A 23,495-nucleotide genomic window follows, 5' to 3' on the forward strand; every position below is an offset into this window, starting at 1 on the left:
TCCCGCAAACCGCACAGATCCCACTCATCGTGTTGCACAGCATGCACTACCTACGTAACTTCATTGTGGAGCTAACGGCCTCGTAGTTGCAGAACCTATTCCAGATCAGGGTCACTGAGATTGCGGTTTTGTGATGATGGCAGTTATTTGAGAGCGGATTTGACGGACGGCAGGCTTGAAATGACCCTAGTCAACTATCTGTCATTTCCCATGGGTTCAAGCTGCTGTTCGCTTGTTTATCGAAAACGATAAAAGTAAGGGAACGCTTACGCATCAGAGGTGGTTGCCTAATTATCATTACTTTCTAAGCATGAGAGATCAGAATACCTGTACTTTTGACGCAGGAGTGCAATGGGAGACGTTATTGGGCCATGTCCTTCAGTGTTATCTACCACTGCTTCGCCTTGTTTCAAATCCCCCAACGCAGCTAAGCGAAAAGGCGCACGGTAATCAGACATACGTGGCCTGATCACCATAGCCAATAGGGTATCCAGAGCCTTCTATTGTAAGCGAGCTGTTTCTGGCATAGCCCTATCAATCCTAAGCAATGCTCCGTAGGTTTTCAGTGCTTGACCATCGATGACTCGGAAACACTGCTCGGTTCTGCAGGGAACATAGAATCAGTTCTGCAACTCGGTGAGTAGGTTTGCAGTTTAGCGCTCCTCCCGAACAATGGCGCCTCACTTTTGCGATGTGATTTACATTGTCCTTTTGCTATTACCGTTCTACTTACTCCGGAATTCCACAAATTCCAAATCGCGTCGCCCCACCCTCTGAGCAGAGTTACATGCTGTGTGTCCCTGCTCAGTGAATTTTGAAAGCCAATCGATTTCATTCGGTATTTGCTCTCATATCCGTTCTTCTCGTTTTACGCTTGGCGTTGATTTTCGCGACCGAGTACGTTAACCCACTTTGTGAGAAATTGCGTACCTTCTCATCATATACACAGTTGCACTTGACAAAAAGGAAAACCTAGTGAACACTGTCGTTGTAGGCTCAGGCGGATCACATAACATTCTATCGATTTTTCAGAAGGTGGCAGACTAAAAGTATCGGACCGACGTGTGTGTACTCAACCCCGCCAGGTTGCCTACCGAGAACAGAAACTAGTTGCTACTTGTGAAAGGGACGAACTGAGCAAATTCCGCTCACTCCGGATTTCTGGCTACCATGATTTCACCATTCTCCGTGGTAACACCTCTGATTGCTTGTGTGCTGGCCTAGGTAATGCATGAGGAATGTGAAGCGGATATAATTTTTTGGCCGGCACATATTTGTTTTAGAATGTGACTTCACGAAGGTATGTTGCCTTGTAGTGCTGTCCGTTTTCTGGACTATGAACTTTTGATACCTGAACAATCAGTAGCCGCCTCTTGTAGCGTGTTCACCGTCTACCTGGTTTTAGCCCTGAAGCTTACATATTAGGCTTAGAAAACTGTGAGATTACTCCTTGATGGAACTCTCCGTATTCTCTGTATTCCGTGTTCGTCAGCGAATAGGGTTAGCAGTCAAGTTGCAGGTGAAATGTTGTTCATTTTGGGAATAGACTTTCTCAGCTTCGCGGGACTCGACTGTTTCAAGGACCCTAAGCAAGGCGAAACCCGCGAATTTCAAATGATCTCCCCATTTGCTAATATCAAATCCAAGGAAATTGTACTCATGAAACTTTCGTCGAATTTGCAAAATTTGACGCACAACCCAACTCTTAAAGGGTTTCCATACCACTTGAAGTTGGGTGCCGTCACCCAGGCAGCATGCTCCGCGTTTTGGTTGACAGAATGACTTTTGGTGAAAAAAATCTGTGTAGACAGATTCTCCGTAGTTCTGGCATGCGCGAAACTCGCCCTTTATTTCAGTGTGTGATGAGTCTGGTGATGAGTCGAGGTCCGAAGCTGTCCAGATAAGCGATCAGGAGGACTCTGTAGTACAAGATACGAAACGATTAGGCAGCAACGGTCACATCTGTTGAACCTCAAAGTTGCTCCCATCTGCCAAGTCCCCACTAATTCGTTCACATTAAGCGATTAAGGTAAAAACAGAAGTAGCACAGTGGCTTGAACTTTAGTTTTTTTGTCCCGTCCATTTGCTGTTCTTTCCGAAGCTTGACTAGCGCATCTTAGTTATTAATTGAGTGCAAAGTACACTTTGAATCCACCAGTTTGCATGTCGTTCAGTGACGATGACGAAATGGTTATAGGGACAATTGAGCGCGAAATGCGATGGCCTGATGAGTTTAATGCTGGCACCTCGAGGTTTCCAAATATGGTCGTCCAAATTTACTACTACGTATTTTTTTCGTTACAGAAGAACGAGTAGATCATTGTTGGTGAACTGTCGACCGGAGGGATGGGTGTAGAAGAACCCTTGAGAAATGTATTGATAGTCGTCAAACCGTATAATCTGAGGTTTTCCATTCGGGCAGTTTTTTTCCTGCTGCCTTACTACCTCAGGGATATCGCTCTGCTGATAGAAATTAAGCTTAATCTTTCCAACCCCAATCGATAGTTTCAATCAGTCATCTTCGATTTCTTTTTTGGTTCCGTTGCTTAATGGGAATTTATTGTTAGATTAGACTTCAGAGCTAAGCGGGATAGTGATCTGAAAAAGTGCTTTGTTTTTTTTTGAAGGGGAAGGTGAACAGCGGTCGGTCAAGCGACGCACTTTTGGTTGATTTATTTTCCTCCCAACGTACCTGGGATCGCAGAGCACTAACAAACTACAAAGAGGCGGGACAATTTTAACAATTCTCCTCTATTCGTGCATGTGATCCTGAAAATTCGATGTCGAAGTCAACAACTTTGTTCTTTCTCTGTAACCTATTCACGACTGAAGAATCCCAAATTAAATAGATCCGGTGTTCGTCGAATTCTCGGACTTTCACCAGGCTACACGTGTTGATTTAGAATTTCCATTCGAATTCCAATGTCTGCATACTAACTGATTCCTTGGTTCAGCAGTCTGTTCTTCCTGATGGTGGGCAAGATGGACCAAGTGGTTAGAGTGCGAATTTACTGACCGCAAGGTCCGTGGGTTCGAACCCACCTCTGCCATTCGACTTTCGCTGTCTAGGCTTGGACGACCAGCCCTCGTGCGTCCGTGTGGCATGGCAACCGAAAGGGTGCTACAGCTGGACGGCGATCTCCCTGATGAGATCACCAGACTGGCTTAGGCAGAAGCGAGACCTATCGTTGCCACGCCCTAAGTTTGCCGTCGACCCTATTTTTGGCGCCTTTTACACCGTATCCGGGTGTAAACCGGCAATTCGGTGTGTTGGTTGCTGAAAGAAGGAGTGAGAACGGCACAGAAGCGCATCCACGGATTCTGGACGAGTAGATCCGGCAGAAGATAAGCTACTTAGTATTTGGTGATTCCCTTTCAGAGGACGCGGAACTTGTTTTAACCTTGATGGATATGTTGCGACTGTGGGAGGTGCATTAAAACGCATGTAAAAATGCATCTGCAAGCTTTTCATCCTTACTAGATCGTCTTATGCTTTGGAGACGTTTTTCACCGAACACATATTAGCGTCAGTCAGTCAGACCACTGTATCTTGTAGAAGCGTTATCTAAGATTGTCTACTTGACGCAAACATCTGCATCGTAATATCCAGAGTGTGCATTCATTCCATTTTGTCTTCTCTTATTACCAATGCAGAGTCTGTGCCTAGGCGGTCAATAACTGTGTGTCCAGAAAGTGATAGGTAGGCTTCTTTAGGTTTACTCATGTGTCTCATCGTTTCCTTTTCTATTTATCCACTGAGTTGCTTGCGATGGCGTCGGCCTCACCCTGCCCATTACCACAAACGCTGGTTATGGTGTGTTTCTCACGCTTACGCAAGTGTACTTTTCGCTAACTTGCGCTCTATTTACACAGACACGTTGAACACAAATCTGTCGGTCTACCAAAGTCTCAACTGCCTCCTATTTGTAGGCCACTTGTAGATCGTGAAAATTAACTGTTCACGAAGCTGGCAAACTTGTGAAACACTCATGTCTGTTGGCTTGCCTACCAGTTGAGAATGAATACTGCAATATTCCTGGATGTAGGTTACCTATCCTGACTATTCGCGTGGTACAAAAGGTATTGCCCAGTATATACTGTTTTTAAGCAAAAACGTTCTCGATGGAGTTGTGGCACCGATTCTGTTGTATTACGCATTCTCTCCCTAGTTCCTTTATTTAAGACAGTTGTGCACGTAGGCCAGGCCACATCGGCGATACTGGCATGTGAACCGTCATTGATTCACTAAAAGGATGTCATCTGTTGATCGTGTGAGTGAAGCGTGGGCACGACGACAGCCAGTGCTGCATAAGATACGACAGTGTTTTTATCTGTGCATCACGCATCTTCATTATGCATATGTAGTGTTCGGTTACTTCCTGAGAACGTTCAAAAGATTACTAAAGGCTTTGCATCCATAAACGTTTGTTTTGTTGACCCATCTTCCAAGGCGATCACTCTGTCCATTCAAGAGCGTGTTGCCTGAACTGCTATTAAAGATTGAATTGCGAATTAACCGTAGCTTAGTGCTTCCTTAGATGAGTTTTTGTTATCATTTACCCTGGCTCATTTCACATTCCCCGTTCTGGGTTTATTCAGTCCCTCGAGGGAACGGATTCGAACGTTGTTCGAGGTGGCCCAAATAATTAGAGCGCAAATTTACTGACCGGAAGGTCCGTGGTTCGAACCCGACCTCTACCTCTTGACTTTCCATGTTTAGGCTTGGGAAACCAGGCAGTACCCCAGCCCTCGTGCAACCTTCGTGTGGCATGACAGTTGGGCACCGAAAGGGTACTACAGCTGAACGTATATTATATATATATTACCTAATTTATCACGACGCTACCTTCGATACCCAACAACTGCCGCTTCTCTCAGTGCGGACCTCAAGACTCTACTCACCAATGGTTAGAGACACTGAAAGACGGCTCAATCACCCAGTCAAGAGTGCCTTCAATGCGTAGCTGTCCAATTTCCCGAACTAACTGATCTTCCCATTACTTCCAGTTCATGGTCCTGTGTCCCATGCTTGTTTTCCCAGATTCCGGGGACCGGAACTGTGGCAGTGCAACTAGCGTACCCTTGGTATATGGTTTATAGCTGATAGACTGACTGACCGCTGTTTACGTGTATCCACTTTTCGGTCAGTGTTCCGTTTTGTTTCTAATCCGTGGTCTGTGTGCAGTAATACGGTGCCTCTGGTTGCTATGGTCCGTGGCGGCAGGAAAAGAAGAGTAATAACGTGCAAGAGGCGGAACTAGAAAAACAGTTTAACAAGTGAATATGATTGAGTGAATACCAAAGCTTGTGTCACATAGCCGTACTGGTCAGGGTCTTCAACTGCTGTTTGGGTGCGTTACTCACCGTCCCGGCAGGCAGCCCACAGCAGGCGAATCGGACCGCTGGTTAGTCCTTTGGTTACTTCATGGCCTGATCAGTTGTTGCTGTCTTCCGCATTACTGCTGATGGGGTCGATATTTAAACCTGGGTAAATGGTCTTTGGACAGGTACAAAACCACTCCCGTGTAAATGAACTTACTTGTCTGGCCCACTGTTCTTATGTTCGGCTGCCCTGTGTTGAGTTCGAGGAGTTTTTCGACGGATGTTCTGGTGCGATGGATGGTTTGGCAATCAACTACAAAGACATTGTGAAAATGACTCCCTCATGCATGGCTGTGATCCATAACCTGGTACCTCTTTATTAGTTGTTCGTCTACTTAGCCTCGGGGAAGCTAGAAACCTGGACACAGCATCTGTCTGACCGTGCTAATATACACAGTCCTTCGGGTATAACTTTCGCTTAAACAAAGTTGGTTGTGCATTCGAAGTCGGCCCAAAAACTCTCGTCTGTTTTATGACAGTTGCTGAAACCAGCATTACCGCATTCACGGGCCTTTCCAGCTACTCTGTGACAGGACGTTGCCCTTCATTCAAAGTATCCGATTAATGTGACTATGACGGGATATAATATGTGCCGCTGAGTAGTATAGTTCATCTCTTCTGTTGTCGTGCAACTAGACACTTTGCTCACAAATTCATATTCTTTGTGCAACATATTTCGTCTTGCGAGATGACCTATATTTTCCAAGTTTTCATATACTCACCGTTTGAGTGACCGTCTGGACGACCGAAATTGATCTATTCTAAAGGTGGTCTCTCTGTAAGCCGCTAATGCGTTCCCCCTTTTGTCATAACCTCGTGTTTTCTGTTCCCCGACATCACATAGAAACCCACTTCCGAAATCCAGCAGGCTTTACAGCTGGGTATTCAACACCACATTGGTTCGATTCAGAAGGAACGTGATCGCGATGTGCTGTACCGTGATTTCCAAACTATCGACACCGTCCAGTTTCCTGCCTGTGGGACCAAAACTACCCCGGCCCACTCACTGTCAGATTTCCGGTTCAAGACCTACGCCCCAATTGCATTTCGCAACTTTCGAACGCGGTACAAACTGGACATTCGTGATTTCCTGGTGAGCATAGCAAATCTCATCCGACTACATCTAGTCCTTGATTTGTCACTGTTCCCTCCATCTCTCACTTCCGTTAAGGAGTAGGTGGTTTCAGTGGCATCACTTCGCTCACTACACATAGATTTCAGCTTTCCATCACATTAATTTGATACCATATAACTGATCGAAAGTGACTGCCTCGGTAGTGCCCATCACAGTCATGCTTTTTGCTCAGTCGTTCGGATCAGATCTCAACATTCACTCGCCTTGTTTTTTCGTGCGGTCATTAAGCAACAGATTCAATCACGCAAAGTGTGATTGTGTGGCGTCACGTTTGAGTAGGCTTTGTGAAAAAAATGATCACGTGGTTTCAAAAGCCGGTTTACGAATTCAGTCGATACGGGTCATACGGTGGGTATACTCTGCATGTACCGGATGGACTGAATGGTCATCTTACCTCAAGATCGGAGGTTTTGAGCAAAATTGCTCAACGAAGCTATGGTAAACGTCCACTGGAAAGTTCATAATTTCCCGCCCTGGCTTGTTATACAATTACTGGTGCAATCTCGTGTGCATATGTGCCTTCGTGTCGTTCATATCTGCTTGGTAGATAACAGTTACAACCAAGCGAATTCCGGGCAATACAACTAATCTATCTCCCTCCCCGCATCATGGGTGCCACCCATAAGCCGAACAAAGCCAGTCGTTGATCTTTTTTCTACAAACAATACAATCGCAGTCGAAATTTTAAAGCACAACCCCTTTTGTGCAGCGTAAAGATGGCTGCCCCCCTGCTACGAATGTTTTTCGTGCATAGCGAGGCGCTTTTGCCGCACACCGAGATATCTGATATTGTTAATTAAGATAACACGAATGAGGCTGATGTGAACAAGTCCCATCACACACTAGTCGTTCCCATATCAAACACCCACTGGAAAAATTAGCTGCCTTGTAAAACTAATGAAATAGGAAAACTCTGAAAAATGCCAACATGAATTGTACACTGAGCTTGACAATTTCGTTGCAAACGTTTCTCGATTAATCGAAGTGAGTAAATTCAGTAAACCCGTATGATGTAGTAGTGGACAAAGGGCTACTGTCAGTTCGACATTCTGTGTGCTCAGCTAAACTGATGTGATTGGCACATGTTTTAAGTAAAGTTGGCCTATCGGTCAGTCATACTCATCGGTGTTGTCAGACCACAGAAATGTCTGGGTGACCAGATTGTTTGCTTTCACAGAGCACTGCCGTTGAGTGGCGCATCTCTCCTCCGGGATCCTCCTTTATAAGCCATTCTTGTATAGAGTTTCACTGGCGCAGTCCGATGTGACAAGCGAGAGCGTTCGAATTCCAGGGACACCATGCGTTCTGTTCCATTCCGCGGTCAGTGATTGACTTATCCTGATATGTTCTTATGGTTAATGACATCAACGTGATATTTTTTGCAGCTTCGGAGGGCGCTGGCGTTTCTCCTTCCTTGTTTTTGAGGCTACGAGACTGCTGTGCCGGATACCTTACACTCCATTTTACTTGCAGTTCAACACTTTCAGCACATGACTATCCTTCCTCCAACATCCTCAATTTTGGCAAATTGAGTTGTAATGACTTGGCTACTATACTGTTGTGTGCAGTTTGTACAGATGTTGACTTAGTGATAACGTTTGCATCCTGAATGCGCAAAGATAACTTTTCATGACTAAGTTTGGATTTGCTTGATTGTGGATCGTGCCGTTAGATCGCAGTGATTACCAGGGATCTCCACTCAGTCCCGATTGTATGCACGTGAGTGATTATGGTGACCTAATCAGCTGTGGTGCGCGTGACTCGTATGATCTAAAACGCAACACTTTCACGTTTCAATGGCCTAGTTATCACCGGAGACGATAGGAGTGATTCTGCAGTTAGCAACAGCAGCGCGAAAGTAGCCAGTCAGGTGGACTCATTTGTCTTTATATCGTGTCCGCAAAAGACAAAGGAGTTCGTTGATTTGAGCCTATACAACAACAGTCGAGGAGTCCATGCTGGTAAGGAGTTCTGAAGTTCGGGCACTCTGGAGACCAACTTGGAGTGGATGTATGACAAGCCGGGTTAAGTGAAATTCGTAATTTCTCGGCGAATCAGCCCATTTGTTTGGGTCCCGCGTCTGAACGGGAGACTAATTAGTAGTCACGACTTACGTACTATGAATGTTTGGCTACCAGTTTTCCTCTTATAGGTTCCAAATTGGTGAACTCTGCTCACTCAGGGAGGTTTTCATTTCCCGAGAATTCCACAGCCTTTGGAATGGTTCCATTCTGAATGGGATCGAAGCTTCTTCCGTACAAAAGCCATTCGTTTATTGGGAAAGCTGGAACCGTTTCCAGTTCAGAAGAATTCTATCGGATTTTTTTAAGGCGAGCCTTGTTAGGCTCTGCTGGGCCAGACATTGGCCTCTTTGTTCTCCTTCTCTCTCTCTCTCTGGCATTTTTTCTTGGCTCCAGAAAGATCGGTCATTCTCTAGCTCACAGCGCCAAAAGTGGACCTGATTGAGGAATTCGTCGCATCAAGATTTCCTCATGAACCGGATAAATGGAATCAACCAATACTGATTCTTAGTAATATAAAGGAATCCATAGATAAGTGCTTTCCGAAATTTTCTGGGAAACATGGAATAGTCTGGAAGCTATAATGAAAAATAGTCTCTCTATGATCAACAGTGTCGCATATTACATAGTGCTTTCATTAACTTGTGTTCTGGTCACCGACGATCACCTTTTCCAGGCGGCCGTCAACCTCACTACGTCAGGGTCGCAAGTTTTCTAACAAATGGTTACATTCCGTGGTGAGCGGACTTAGGTGGACGTATTGCTCCATTTCAGTTCATTGGGGCCGCAAATTCGTGATGTGTTTCAGGTATAACAACGATGGTAGCGCCTTTGTTCAGCAGTCATCGTGTTTTCTCCCACCGCCATCATCCTATACTTGGTTGTGCAAGGCGCACTGCAGTGTTTAACACTGCGTTGCTGGGGTGTATAGCGTTCCGATCAAACCTCATGGCACTCTTGTGCCACGGCGTCCATGGAGAGGTCGCCGCAGTTGCACTGGAACGCTGAATGTCGTTACAGCGTCTAGAGAAAATAACCACAACTGTCCAAGTATGGAAACTATTGAACTAAGATAAGCTTCTTTTTGAAGTTCATCCCATGATATCTAAAAGCTTGCAGTCAACATGTAGTCTCCAAACTTTCGTCAAATCAGATGAAAATTGATACCAGCGAAGCCTCACGAATTTCAAACGGTGGATTTTTAGCTGGATCGCTTTGCAATAGACTGCGCAGAATGAATTTTTGATTGTACAGCCAATGCATACATGCAGTTTGTCGAAGAATACATAGCAACCATTCCTTTGTCTCAGTTCACTATGCTGGGAAATGGGGCACGGAAGTAAGTTGCTTGATACTGGCGGGTTTGTATGCTCTTCTTGATATGGTTAACACCAACTTTCGTTATATTTTAACGAATAACACCACCCAATTCAAAGACTGAGTGATGACCTTCACTCGACACTTCCATTGAAGTTCGTTATAACACTGTCGCCCTAGCGCAGCGGAAACCATTCACGGCTGAGACTTGGTCTTTGATGAGTTTTTCGGCGTCCCTGATAACATCATTCTGTCTAGTTTTGTTCTGTACTGGCGCTAGTTGAATGAATCTGTGAATATAAGTCCAGGGACAAGGTTGAAAGTGCCCTAACAAATACATTTTGATGCCTTTTGCACCACCCGATACATCCACACACACTTTAAAGAATGCTTATCTTAGAACGAATGGGGAAAATCCAAGACCTACAGTCTCGGACAAACTGATCAGATTACTCTCCTTAGAACTACTATCTACAAAATACCGACTCGCTATAACGTGGGGATATCGCTTGTCATGATACACTACAAGATTGGATCTTGCCACTTTCGTCATATCATTGAAGACCAGGTAGGCAGAAGCACCCGTCAGTGTTGCTACTATTAATCTATCATTTCTATTCAACCAACTGAAATACAGTAACGGACGTAGAACTAAATATTGTTTGGCTTGCTCACAATAGAGCACCGGCGCGATGAGTGCTCCTACCACGTCCAATTCAGCTTCTGGTCAATTGTGCCACAGCTTCGGACTGAATTTATTAGAAAGCAGACTTGAAAGCATATTTGAGATTGAGCCATACGTCCGGCGGTAGATCCTCAAGATTTTCACAGGAAAGCAAGTATCGTGACAAACTCCCAGCACTGTTGATATCCGTTCGGTTCGCCCGAGAAATCTGTAGGAACAGCTCAGCCGCACCGATTCGTTACACCGTGGCAAAACTCAGAATGGCTTCTTGGACTGCTTGACCTGAATTTGCAGGTCCTTACCAATTTTGCCGAACACTGCCCCTGAAACACTCGGTGTTTATAGGACTGTGGAAGAGGAGAAGGAGTTAACCGAATACCGCATAACGCCCATCGCATTTAATGTGTTGTATGAAACGGTTCCAGAATTGGTAGAAGACTGTTGGACAAAGAAATCTTCAGACGACACCAAACAGTTCAGCAGAAATCATCAGAAATGAGCATTGACGGTTGTGTTTTTCAGCTTATTTTCCGCACTGCCGACAAGGAGACCTTTTCCAATGTTTTTGCTTGCTTCAAATTCATTCATTGGTCGGGGTTCTGTAGCACCGACTTTGGTAGATGCATGGTTCACAGTAAATTCTGGTGACTAGGCTAGATTGTGCAATAATGGAATAGATTGTCGTCCCAATGTTATCGTGGTTGAAGCGGTGGTACAAAGTGCGCTTGCCGGTAGACCAGGACAGGCACTTTCTTGTCACTTCGCGTGCGCCTCCCATCATGGTGCCGTCTGCGCCATCGACTGCCGTGCCACACACTATGGGCAAGCACATCGCTTAGTACAGTCCATAGTTTTGAGAACTCTCGAATTTCTGATCCCTCTTCGCTACCTCCGTGTCTGATGAACTTAGTGACACCGCTTACAAGACGTGTAACCAAGTTCCGTCATGAGTTCAGCCAGGGTGCACGGCGTTGCTTGCATTGGAATAGGGAAGACTCTGTGGGTTCGGTAGCTTGGTGAACGCTTCGGAACAAAGTTGGTGAAGACTAGCCGCCTCATCACCGATCAAACGGACGAAGGTCTTGCGTGTTCCAGCGCTGCTTTTCCTGCGGAGCACCAGTTTGGGTCCGTCTGGTTCCATCTCTAGACCGCATTTTTATTCTGCTCTGTATATCTCTATATCTAGTCAAAATCACTTTGCGAGGCTTACACAACGTCGTTCCTGCTACCCAACTATCGCGAAGAATTCCATAAGACCATTCTCGTTTCGAAGCTGTTCCCCACGGAATTCAGAGTACTCCTACAATTCTGCCTTTTGGCAAAGGCCACCAAGTTTTAAGTCTTTCAATACCCGAATTCCAAACATTTGAGTTGAACAATTAACTAAGGTTCATTAGATTGCTTTTCTTCCTTTGTGAACTGTGTGAACAGAGTTGTGAATCATCTTACCGGTCTTGTGCATTTTACGCAACGTTCTTTAACCGGTTTCACTTTTTCGAGGTCCAGGCTAGTCTCATGGCTTTCATCAGTCTTGTTTGATACTCGAACACTAAGGTAAAAATATGTGAAAATACACACTCTTCTGCAAATGGGAGACTCAAATGAGTCACTCGTTTATGTCATCAGTAGATTTAATTGAGGACTTCAATGAACTGGAAACTCCCTTGACTGTATCATTCCGCATATATTTGATCTAATGTTTCAAGTACCAAATTAGGTTTATACAAATCAGGGTCTTGCGGCGATTTAACAAATTCTAAAATGACCGAAACTAGTGGTAGACTGTTTCATCAATTTCAAACGTATATCATCACATTCAAAACATAAAACGCGTTCAGCAAAATGAAGGATGACTCTGGTTCCCCCTCGACTTGGAAGCGCGAATTCGGTGGTGAATTACTACGTAGTACAATACAACACCGTTAAAACCAACACTCCTTCGGCAACTACGTTTTTGAGCGTGCTACGAGTGCTGTATAAAGAAATCGGTACAATGCTGTTTCCGCTGCATCGGTTTCCTAAGGTCATGGTGAACTCCTTGTAGCGAGGTTTGTGAATCATGGTATTCATCAGATAGCCAGATAAATGGCCTCTAGGTTAGCTTTAAACTGTGGTCGCAGAAGATAGGCCCCAGGTATATTGTATCACCAGCACTGTTACCTGTAGGTACCTACTGGGAGCTGCATAACAGGTTCTATCATCTACGACACGTGTTACAGCTCTTTGACCTAGAGCACGAACACTCATCAATTCTTCGGAGACTTGTGATTGGCGGTCGAAGTATCGATAGCTTAGTTTGTCGCTGCTGGTGCCGGTGAGAGGTCGTCTCAACAGTTGCTTATCACTTCGAATGTTTCTATTGTTCTTTTTTGGCGTCCATTACTCCCGACACATTGCACCGTCGATACCCCTGCATATTTTTGCGTACCTAAACGTGTACACATCAGTACACACGCTCGAACAGCACTATCAGCAACACCCGGCCGTTCGATCAATACTTCTTGTGCTGTAATATCGATTGTCTCCTACGTTCACTTACATTTTATTCCGCACTGGCGTCTGTCGTTTTCATCCATAGAGTTTGCACTCATAGCTATGTTGCGTCCGACGCATTGATTCGAAACACAAAGGCGAGTCCTTACACAATAGCCATCGATCCTCTGAGACTTCCTCTTTCTTGGTGTGTACAAACTCAATTTTCACACTCTTTGTCGTTTGAACCAAAGAGTGTCTGAGCATGTCAGCCAGGCACATACCGTTGTGATTCTGATCACCGGAGCGTTGAAAACCACCCGGCCAATGTCGAATCGGGTGCTACCTTACCGATTTATGGCTATCCGCTGACGATCGCAATGAAAGTGAAGGTAATTCATGTGTAAGCCTCACTGTACCACAAATATGACTCGCGAATTCTTCCTGAAGGGACGCTCGCCCCGGGAGGGGGGGATAAGATTAACAAGAGCGAAATCTATAATGTAAGATGCGTTGTGCAGAGACGTACTTCTGTGATGTCGTGCGGAACTTTGTCACAGCTGGTTTTCGGAAAAGTTCAAAGGGTCACGTCACATGGATGACAAAGCTTTGAAAGCGCAGAGTAGTCGGTATCGTGATAGTAGTGAATATATTCGAGTGGATATCAGTGGGATCGTAAAAATCGGAAAAAAGTAAGTTGGATATAATGTGGAGTGGGATAAGGTAAGACATGATCTGAATGAGATTGGTTTCCCTCCACGTAGTAGATGATAAAAGAAAGAACCCAGAAACTAACTGGGATTGTGATATCCGATCGTCAGGCTAGCGTGAAATTACTAACCAGTTGTTTTTGTTTGAGTCCTGAAGTTGCTGAAGCAACTTCAGGATCTAGCCGTGCTTAGATGTAAAAGTAACTTTAAACTATTCCAAAGGTATTGGCCGGCATTCTGTGTTCCTTAGATGTTTCATTATTGCACTCCTGGACTGTCACTACCTAATTTCCCTAGCCAGTTTGGGATTTGTTCGGTATTACGAATCCTGAGGTGCCTCATTTATGTGGATCCGCGATCAAAAGCAAACTAATAAAGAACATCGACTTTGGCGAGCAGCGGCAGCGGATCTTCCAAAAAAGTAGTTAGTGTTAGCGTGTTCCTGTCAATAAAAATGAGTTTGGTCACATTTAGGGTCTCCAAGGATGTCGTCCACTTGTCATAACTATAATGTAGTTAAATAGAAATCGAACGTTTGTTTTGCATTATCTGAGTAGATGGTAGAAGCTGTCCAATAGAAGTCCTAAGTCTGTTATGTTTTGTATAGCTCATCAATAAAGGTATTAGCATAGTTATTTGACATCAGAATTAGTTATTGTCTGGTTTTGGGGGCGAGATGGCTCAAGTGGTTAGCGGGCGAATTTACTGACCGGAAGGTTCGTGGTCCGAACCCGACCTCTTCCTCTCGACTTCTCCTGTCTAGGCTTAGGCAACCTGGCAGTATTCCAGCGCTCTTGCCTCCTTCCGGTGGCATAGCAGTTAGGCACCGAAAGGGTGCTACAGCTGAACATTCACAAAATCAAATGTGCGTTTCAAACTGTGCCCATTCAGCTGGGTTCTTACTGGCCCAAGCCATTTGGTATGTAAGTAATAAGGGAACCTGCACATGGGGATGATTGGACAGAGCGGCACAGTAGGCTTACGGATCTTATGCAAATAGACCTTAAGGTGTAAGCTTTTTTATTATCATTAAGTTCCTATTGATGTAAATGTTTCAGGTCTTCAATGATATCAGACCGTGTGGTGCGGATAATAAATTCTGATCTATTCAATACTCATGTATGATCACGGTTGCATCATAATCCACGCGATTGGCAAGGGTCGTTTGTCTGGTAGCAGGACCAAGAGATGCAGAACTTCAGGTTGTGTATGCTCTATTGACTAGACAGCATTGTCTAATAGATGTTTTACCCTCGTCTGGATGGGTCAACTTTGAATCACACACCGGTGTCTGGTAATGTACAGATTTACAACCATATTACTTTAACCGAGGATATCTGTGTGTGTATTTGTCTGACTTCTATGTAGTGATGCACCGGGTTCACTCTATTCCTGCCCTGCTTACTATCCAAACGATTTGGACTCAAGTTCTTCCTCAATTATTTGCTTGCTTCATTTTCTGGAATCGGTGTGGATGAGAACACCCGGTCAGTTCGCGTTCGATACGCACCCGACATAGCTCTGGGTGGTAACACAGATAATGTGCCTTCGTGCCGTAATAATGCGCCTTCATTCATTTGTTTACTGACAAGTGCGGCAAACCCCCTCCCCCCTTCACGGTTGTTGCGTTTGACCAACTCAAATAAAATTCCCCTGTGGCTTTTTCATGATTCACAGTGCTACCGAGTCCAACGGGAATAGGGGTGATGATATTCATAGATGTTTCGACTTCCTTCCTAAGCATAAAGTGTGAGGAAATACTTCAGCAAGACGATAATTTCGCACTTTCCACTGCTATAAGCAAATGTGACAGTAATCTCTACCATTTTCGTCTTCCGTTTCACATGTTTACGCTAGCTGCTGAGGAGGTTATGAAAAGAAAATCTTGTTCACGGGAGATGGTAACCGGAGCACCTGTGAACTCTCATCTGTATGCTTCGAATTTCACAGCTGTAGTTTCTATAAATTATGGTCTTCACGGAGAGTGGCTGATTGCAACAGTTCTGTGTGATATAAGGGTGACATCCTGACGTATCGTATTCAAAATTCGTGCTTCTCACCGACCTGGACGTAGTCGGTTATCATGGTTAAAATGTAGTTAGATGCCGTAACCTTTGTTCACCAACACGACTAGGTTGCTTGCTTGAATCGTCTTGTATCTGTAATTATCTTCAACACGAACCCCCTTATATATTACTATGTTTGGCAGAATTCCATATGCAGTCGAGAACTACGCGAATTATCTAACCCGGGTGCCAGTGGATCAATCTTCTACATCACACAGGATGATGAGTTCATCATCAAAACCGTGCAGCACCGGGAAGGCGAATTTCTACGCGCTCTTCTTCCAAGCTACTTTATGAATTTATGGCAACATCCCCCGACCCTTTTGCCCAAATTTCACGGATTTTACTGCTATCAGGTGAGTGGTTGCGTACAATGTTTCTTGGCTAACCTTCATTCATGACGATCTGTTTTTATGCAGACTGAGATACCTATCATGTTGTTGTGCCTTGCTGATTGGTCGTTCAACTGTCTGTCTGTCTTTGGTTCCCGCTCCGCCCACTGTCGTATATCAAAGTGCACGTAGCCTCATACAACCCTTCATGGAGACGGAGAATTACTACAACCGTATCGATAGAGTCATCACAGAATGTTCCGCGAGGCTGTGATAGAATCTCCGTGAGGCGCCGAGAAGCCTCGAGCTAGAAATCCTAGATCCAGATTGGCTGACACTCTGACCAATCAGGGCATAGCTCAGTTTGGTCCGTCCAATTGACGTGATGTTCGGTTATTAAGGACGGCTGGTTCGCGCCATCCAGCTCACGAAATTTCGCAACTGACTCCATAATGGAACTTACAGTATACAGAGTCCCGAAGAAGTTGTCACTGAGCGCACTGTGTGGCCCAACCAGGATTGTGCTTCCACACAGAAATGCAATGTCCATACTAAAACAAATAGTGAGTGGAGTGCACTCGTGATCGATGAGGGCGCAACTTCTCCATACCTTTAAGGATCGTCTGCTAAATCTGTGCCTAGTTCTAATAAACTAGTGCGAGCACTAATGATATTCCCTCAATAGGTAGCGAAACGTTTGCAAGCTAATTACTCCGAGGTGGGCAAACGGATCAACAGCCACTTGATCAACTACCACTGTGTTTTACGTTACTGCGTGCTCGCTTTTGTTTGTACAGCTCAATGGGTGACGCCATAATTGAACTGGCCGGTTGCGTAAATATGGTCAGAATAGACGTCGGAACCTAATGTATACATCACAGGATGCGTTGTCATAATTCCAAATCAAGCCCCTCTGACACCATTAAGTTTGGATGCCAGGAGGATCATCGTCCTAGGCTTGGGATCACACTGACTTGAATGACCGTCATCTGACGGTTTTAGATCGTTAGCGGTCACTCTCGCTAGCGTTTGCCGTAGAGGTCCGTTGTCACTCGCCAGTAACGGTTCTCCCAGTTTTTTTGGGTGACTCACCTTGTCTCACTGTTGCGTAAATCATCTGAGTGTTTAGTCACAGCGAGTGCTCTACTTCGTGCCCGATGACATCAGGGACTTCCGATTTTATCATTGTCATTATTGAGAAGTAGTAATTTACCCACTTTTACTTGATTTTCCTTCAATCGGCTGTTATTGGATGACAGATGAACTGTTTTACTCTAGTATTGGTGCTCTGTGTAGGCTGTCAGACAGCCTCGTTTTCCATCGACTGGTATCATACTCAAACAAGAAACGAAAACCTTACATCTGATTGGACCGTATTGGAATGGGTCCTAAGTGAAGTCCCGCAGAGCTCACCTTAATACAGATAGATCTGGACTGAAGGGCGTCCTCATTCGCTCCTCGCTCAGCCCTGCTGAGTTTTGAGCTCCATTCTTCGGAGGTGAATGCCTAACCACTACTCCATGAACCCGCACTAGACTCCAGCTTGCTCCGGTCGGTTCGAGGACCATTGGAATGAACCGCGGACTTTTGTAACCATTAGCTCACTTCCAAGAATCTTGAGCTTATCGTCACGTATAAGCCGGGTGCTGTCTGTAAGCGGGTCTTTATGCTTATTGGCTGCTATCAATCTACGTTAGCATCAGTGGCTTATACACAATAGCAGCATTTTGAAGACTACACTATGGTGACTTGTCAAATGAATCAGGTGTTCTACCCAGGCCGCTCTGTACCAGTTGCTGGCTGGGACAGGTANGCTGTTCTACTTAGGCCGTTCTGTACCAGTTGCTGGCTGGGACAGGTAGACCACGAGACATTGTGGAAACGGCGCTCGGAAAAGCAATTGGCAACTGACCGTTGACTCGATACGACCAGAATGCGACCCCCAGTCTTGTTGACGAGCAACGCCTCAGAGTGGTCTGCAGTGGTGCTTTGTATGGGTAACAATGCTTCGAAATCGAGACGTTCACATTCCACCGTTCTTTTTACCAAATTTCTCGACTTAAACGTTCACTTAGAGTTGATCCCTGAACTGACGAGTACTTCGTTTGCATTATATCTTTTTTGGGACGGTGAGCGTATCAAAACGAAAGTCACGTTTCATCGTGTCCTGTCCGCCTTTTATGTGTCTTTGTTTTTGAACAGTGATCTCTGTACAACTATGTGTATGTCGACATTGTCACGGGTTCTGAATGCTGATGGTATAAGATAAGGTAGGTCCATAAAGTAAGATAGAAAAAGTCGGAAAAGTAATGCATTGGGAAACGGGAACTTATCTCACTGATGATTTTTACCTACAGATAGGGTGGTTTCTCCCACCTTAACCTCGCAGACAGTACCAGGCAAAACGGTTATCCAGATATTTTCCACCCCGTGCATGCCTCCGGTCAGAACGAACCTCAATGAATAGGATGAAATGAGATAAATAGTATAAATGAACCAACTTTACTGGATTCTCTACCCTTAGGCCGTCTACGGACAGTACATAGGCTAAGGTAAAAGCGGTTCTAACGAGCAACAGCAAGTAATCGGTGGTTAGAAGTAGGTGAGTCGATTCCGGCTGTCCATAGCTGAATCCCTCGTGAACTAATGGTCTCGCATCACCCGGTTCTCGCATAATGCCCCAATCTTAGTTTGACCTTGAACACCTCCCATTCACCCCTACCTTGCTTTTCTTCCATAATGCAGACATCCAGAAAGAACATTCGTTTCGTTGTGATGAACAACCTACTCCCTTCTTCGGTAAAAATACACGAAAAGTATGACTTAAAAGGATCCACGCACAAACGGCGAGCCAGCGCAAAAGAACTGGCCAAAAGTTCGCCAACTTTGAAAGATCTGGACTTTATGTAAGTTTTCTCCCCTCGTTCAGAATCATTTGTTCTCCTCGAGGTATTGTTTGGAGTTATTTGGATCTTCTGTTTCTCAATGGTTTCTTGTTGTTCTTAGTGACGGAACCGGTAGAATGGTGACCACTGAGCTGAGCATATGGCTGGTGAAATGAGGCCCACTACTAATTAGTCGCAGCTTGCGAATTTCCCATAACTTTAGCGAATATGCACTCACTTGCAAACCAATTTGGTTCTTTCGAGAGGCTCACCTGGGACACAGCTGAATCTCTCGTTTATGATGTTCTCAGGCAACTGAATGTGCTGCACCAGGCCGCCTCATGTTTCAGGCGCTACGATATTTGAAATATCGCGATACATGTATATCTTTGTAATGTACTACTCGTCGATGGATTTTCAGCAACCTTATGAGTAGCACATTACAAAGATTCCCATAACCTTTTCTATTTCTTGAGATGATGTTGATAAGGTGTCCACATGAAAACCGAAAATTTGAGAGAACGTTGTTTGTATGCGTACAACAGGGCATACGTCTCCAAATTGAATGCGGGGGACGTGGGATTTCTGTTTAGTATTGATGAACACGTGAAAAATGCGCGAATCGGTTTAGTTAGCGGTTTATCGAATCATGTACTGTGTCAACACGACCGAGCCATTCATATCTAGACAAGCCGTCTAACCATTAAAGAGCTATCAATCGCAAGCGACACTCACTGGTTGCACCCACAAATGCCGGTGGTTTTGACACCCTGGAGCTGGACTCAACAGTCATCATCGCCATCATCGACATCGGTGTTCAACACCGACGCTTCGCTGAAAGCATTATTGTAAAGACGGGGGAGGGGATTTAGTGCTAGCTTACTACAATCATTCCGAGGTACCTACATCTCAGACACTCACTCAGGCAATCTGGCTAGAAACTGACAACAAGATCTCCACTGACATCGGTTTGCAGCCATACTTTGCAGTGTTCCCAAACCAGTTGCAGTGAAGATCACGCGATCGCCATCTTGGAATGCGAGTAGCACCGACAGCACCCAAACGTTTCGTGATTTCTCTCATACTGAGGACTGTTTGATCAATCTGAAAACGTATATCTAGCTGCAAAATTTTGGAGTACATAGACAATATCGCTGTGTCGGCCCTCTCGTTCGTCAGCGTGTTCGGGGTGTGTCGGGCCATCAGAGGAGGATTAATCACGGCCATTAACGGGTGTCTTACCCGAATTTTATGTCATCATTTTCGTACCCTAGCACACGCAGATAGCTTGACGCGAAGCACACTGACCAGTTCTGGATGACTCTTTTACTCCCTGCAAGTTATTGCTTCGAACCGTTTGATTTAAAAGTGTACTGTGGAGTTTCCGGGCTTCTTCACTGTCTTCGAAGTGCAGAATGTACAGACCTCCTCAGTAACAGCCTCTCCGTGTCACTAGGACGGCTTTGTGTAACTTGGATGGGGAGGCGACGAGTGCGGAATTCCTTCTTTGATATATTTCCATCTTAGAGGTTGTTTCCCCTTTTGTTCAATGCTTCGAAATATCCATCGATCAATTCCGCTTGATGTCATCCTGACTTGTTGATTATTTGCTCCGTGGTTTCCATAGTTGCGATGTCATTGTTTATCAAGCTGAGTCCGTATTTGACCCCTTGTATTCATGTTTTATTCATGTGTTAATGCAAGTGTATTTATCGAAGCTGACAGTTGGTTACATATCTAATTGGGCCACCTGCGCAAGTTACGAGCCTGGCCCGCACCAGAGAAATACTTGATGCAGCTAACACTGGAGGAAGCTGCATAGGGAATACTTATTGTTCGGCTTTACAGAGCGTTTTAGTGCAGTGGATAAATTTAGCTCTTGAAAATCATCGTCTCCCAACCCAATTGTTAGATAAATCTGAATGTCGGAGGAAGCTACAGATCATATCACTACCTGATTCCGAAAACTGACGGGCGACGAAGAAGACAATACACACAACTTTGTTTTTTCCTTAGGAGACTCAACTGAATCCAGCTGAATCTCGTTTACGGTGATCTGGCTGTCGAGGTTTTTTTCAGCAACCTTATAAGTAGCGGGTTACATCTAAACAACAAACGCTCTACTGTCCCCAAGATAAGGCGCACGTAACGATGCTTCGGAGTGTGATCGAGTCTGACATCATCATCATCGTCAGCATGACATCAGTGTTCAACAGAAAACTGACGGGCGACGAAGAAGACAATACACACAACTTTGTTTTTATCCTTAGAGACTCAACTGAATCCAGCTGAATCTCGTTTACGGTGATCTGGCTGTCGAGGTTTTTTCAGCAACCTTATAAGTAGCGGGTTACATCTAAACAACAAACGCTCTACTGTCCCCAAGATAAGGCGCACGTAACGATGCTTCGGATTGTGATCGAGTCTGACATCATCATCATCATCATCGTCAGCATGACGTGTGATCGAGTCTGACATCATCATCATCGTCAGCATGACATCAGTGTTCAACACTGATGCTTCACTTCGAGTCTGACACCAGTCCAGAGATGGCATGGTCTAGTTAAACACGAACCTGGTGTTGAACTCTGGACCATAATAGACGTGATAAACCTCCGGCACCATGCACTGAAGAAACGCCTGCGTACTCTTTTGGAACCAGTTAAAAAAGCTAGTCAAAATGCAGTATGCTTCGCACAACTGTGAGCTCTCGGAATGCAGGAGGTTGGGCGACTTATGCTCTCCTGTGGGAGACCAAACATTGCACGTGTAATTGCATGGAAGGGATTGGTAACGGAACTTCTTCCAAACTGAACGTGCAGTTCTAACTCAATGATAGTCGTACTGTCAGACCGATAGTGGAGGCCCTACTACTGTGTTTACGGCGAAACTGGGAAGTAGTTGACTTAAATTTAATCCGAGGCGTTATCACCTCTGTTTTTTTTTAGCGAGACTTGGTCATATGGACATGTTAGCAGTTTTTAATGCAACACTTGATAATGCATAGATTATAGTGGATCCTCAGGTCAGTTAGCGTTCCTGGATGTCCAAAGCCCAGCCCAACGCTCGTGCGAATCTATCAGACATCTTTTCCATTACACAATCCTGGACAACTGACGCATGCATTTCAACATGCCACTTCAACAGACTTCTTATTTGATGACATGTCTGATGGATCGGGACGAGATGGCCCAAGTGGTTAGAGCGCGAACTTACCGACCGGAAGGTCCGCGGTTCGAATCCGACCTCCGCCACTCGACTTCCCCTGTCTAGGCTTGGGCAACCTGACAGTATCCCAGCCCTCGTGCTTCCTTCGGGTGGCATGGCAGCTAGGTACTGGAAGGGTGCTACAACTGAACGCTGATGGATCGATTAAATATGCTGTGCAACAAGTGCATAAAAGTCAAATAATTACAGTTTCTACAGTCTCTTAAAGACCGCGTTCCGGCATGACTATCAGAGTAACCAATATAACCTAGAGTGAAGCGATAACGATCACTAGCTGCCTAAGTTTACATGGTCGCTGCACTTGATAAAACAATCTTTGCAGCCAGACTCATTAATATTTGCTTTCACAGCAGCATCTTACCTCCCCCACCCTTTCTGTATTTATTCCGCTTGCTGTTGTGGAATGGTTAGGTGTACGTGAACACTCTCTTGGTTGGCTTGAATGTACTGGTACCATTTCTGTCTCCAGCTCAGTAGTAGCGCATCTCTCCCAATACAACCACTACACACAGGTAGCGGAATTGCTTCGATCGATCTACCGGGAACCAGGCAAGGACAAACAAGACAACCACAGAGACAGTTACCATTAGCTTGTTCGACTCTGTCCGTGCAGTAGCCGAATCAACTTCTAATCACCACCACTCACCGTTACTTCAATTTTAGTTTCCTCACTCACACAGAAGAGAAGGGTAGTAGCTCAGATGCTTCACACCGCCCCCCTTCGCTGTACTGTTACCACCCGGAATGGTGACGAATGCTTGGACCATAAAGATTCTCACCATGCCGTTGCGAGTGTTTCTAATCTGCGGCTGCCGTTGTACTCAACACTGGCCAGCTAGCTCCCTCGTAATGTGTCCGCACAAAAGCATGTTGAACTGTGATCCGGCGGTTGGTGTTCCTCAGAAACGGATAACTTGTGATACTCACCTATTTTGGTTTCGCTTTATGCCGAGTAATGTATCTGGTGTAGTCTCAAGAAAATATGGGTCTCTCTCGCCAGCTGTGACCCTCGTTGACGACCTGAAACTCCTCAAGTATTATCGTCATCTTCAGCTTTCATTTTCTAAACTCTAAACCCCTAAGGAATTTTTCAGTATCGTGATCACAAGTTTGATCTTGATCCCACTGTTGTCTTTGTCACGGTCGCCTGTTGTCTTGTTCGCCTGGCTGACTCCCGTTGCTCCCCCCTCCGCTAACACCGGCCTTGTTTTATTCTTTGTTAGTGTCACTGCTTTGCGACACGCCGGTTGTTAGTCTAGTGA

At 45.1% G+C, this 23,495-nt stretch overlaps 3 protein-coding genes across 3 annotated transcripts in view; 1 reads left to right on the forward strand and 2 right to left on the reverse strand.

Moving 5' to 3' along the window:
* The window catches only part of T265_10197 (hypothetical protein), a gene marked incomplete at both ends in the record, with an annotated part of 85,534 nt that overhangs the window by 18,976 nt on the left and 43,063 nt on the right, over positions 1-23,495 (forward strand). Inside the window, 3 exons of the mRNA XM_009176497.1 lie at positions 6,227-6,475; positions 15,932-16,144; positions 18,866-19,026. Of these exons, the coding sequence (XP_009174761.1) occupies positions 6,227-6,475; positions 15,932-16,144; positions 18,866-19,026 (623 nt within the window). The remainder of the gene's footprint in view (positions 1-6,226; positions 6,476-15,931; positions 16,145-18,865; positions 19,027-23,495) is intronic.
* Positions 11,493-11,681, reverse strand: T265_10198 (hypothetical protein; the record flags this gene model as incomplete). Its single annotated transcript, XM_009176498.1, has 1 exon — positions 11,493-11,681. The coding sequence occupies one exon, from the start codon at positions 11,679-11,681 to the stop codon at positions 11,493-11,495; it is 189 nt and encodes a 62-aa protein (XP_009174762.1).
* T265_10199 (hypothetical protein) overlaps positions 14,092-23,495 on the reverse strand; it is a gene marked incomplete at both ends in the record, with an annotated part of 28,086 nt that continues 18,682 nt past the window's right edge. Inside the window, one exon of the mRNA XM_009176499.1 lies at positions 14,092-14,227. Coding sequence (XP_009174763.1) covers positions 14,092-14,227 — 136 coding nt within the window. The remainder of the gene's footprint in view (positions 14,228-23,495) is intronic.

This window comes from Opisthorchis viverrini (genome assembly GCF_000715545.1).
Source record: "Opisthorchis viverrini unplaced genomic scaffold opera_v5_345, whole genome shotgun sequence".
Taxonomy (NCBI): domain Eukaryota; kingdom Metazoa; phylum Platyhelminthes; class Trematoda; order Opisthorchiida; family Opisthorchiidae; genus Opisthorchis; species Opisthorchis viverrini.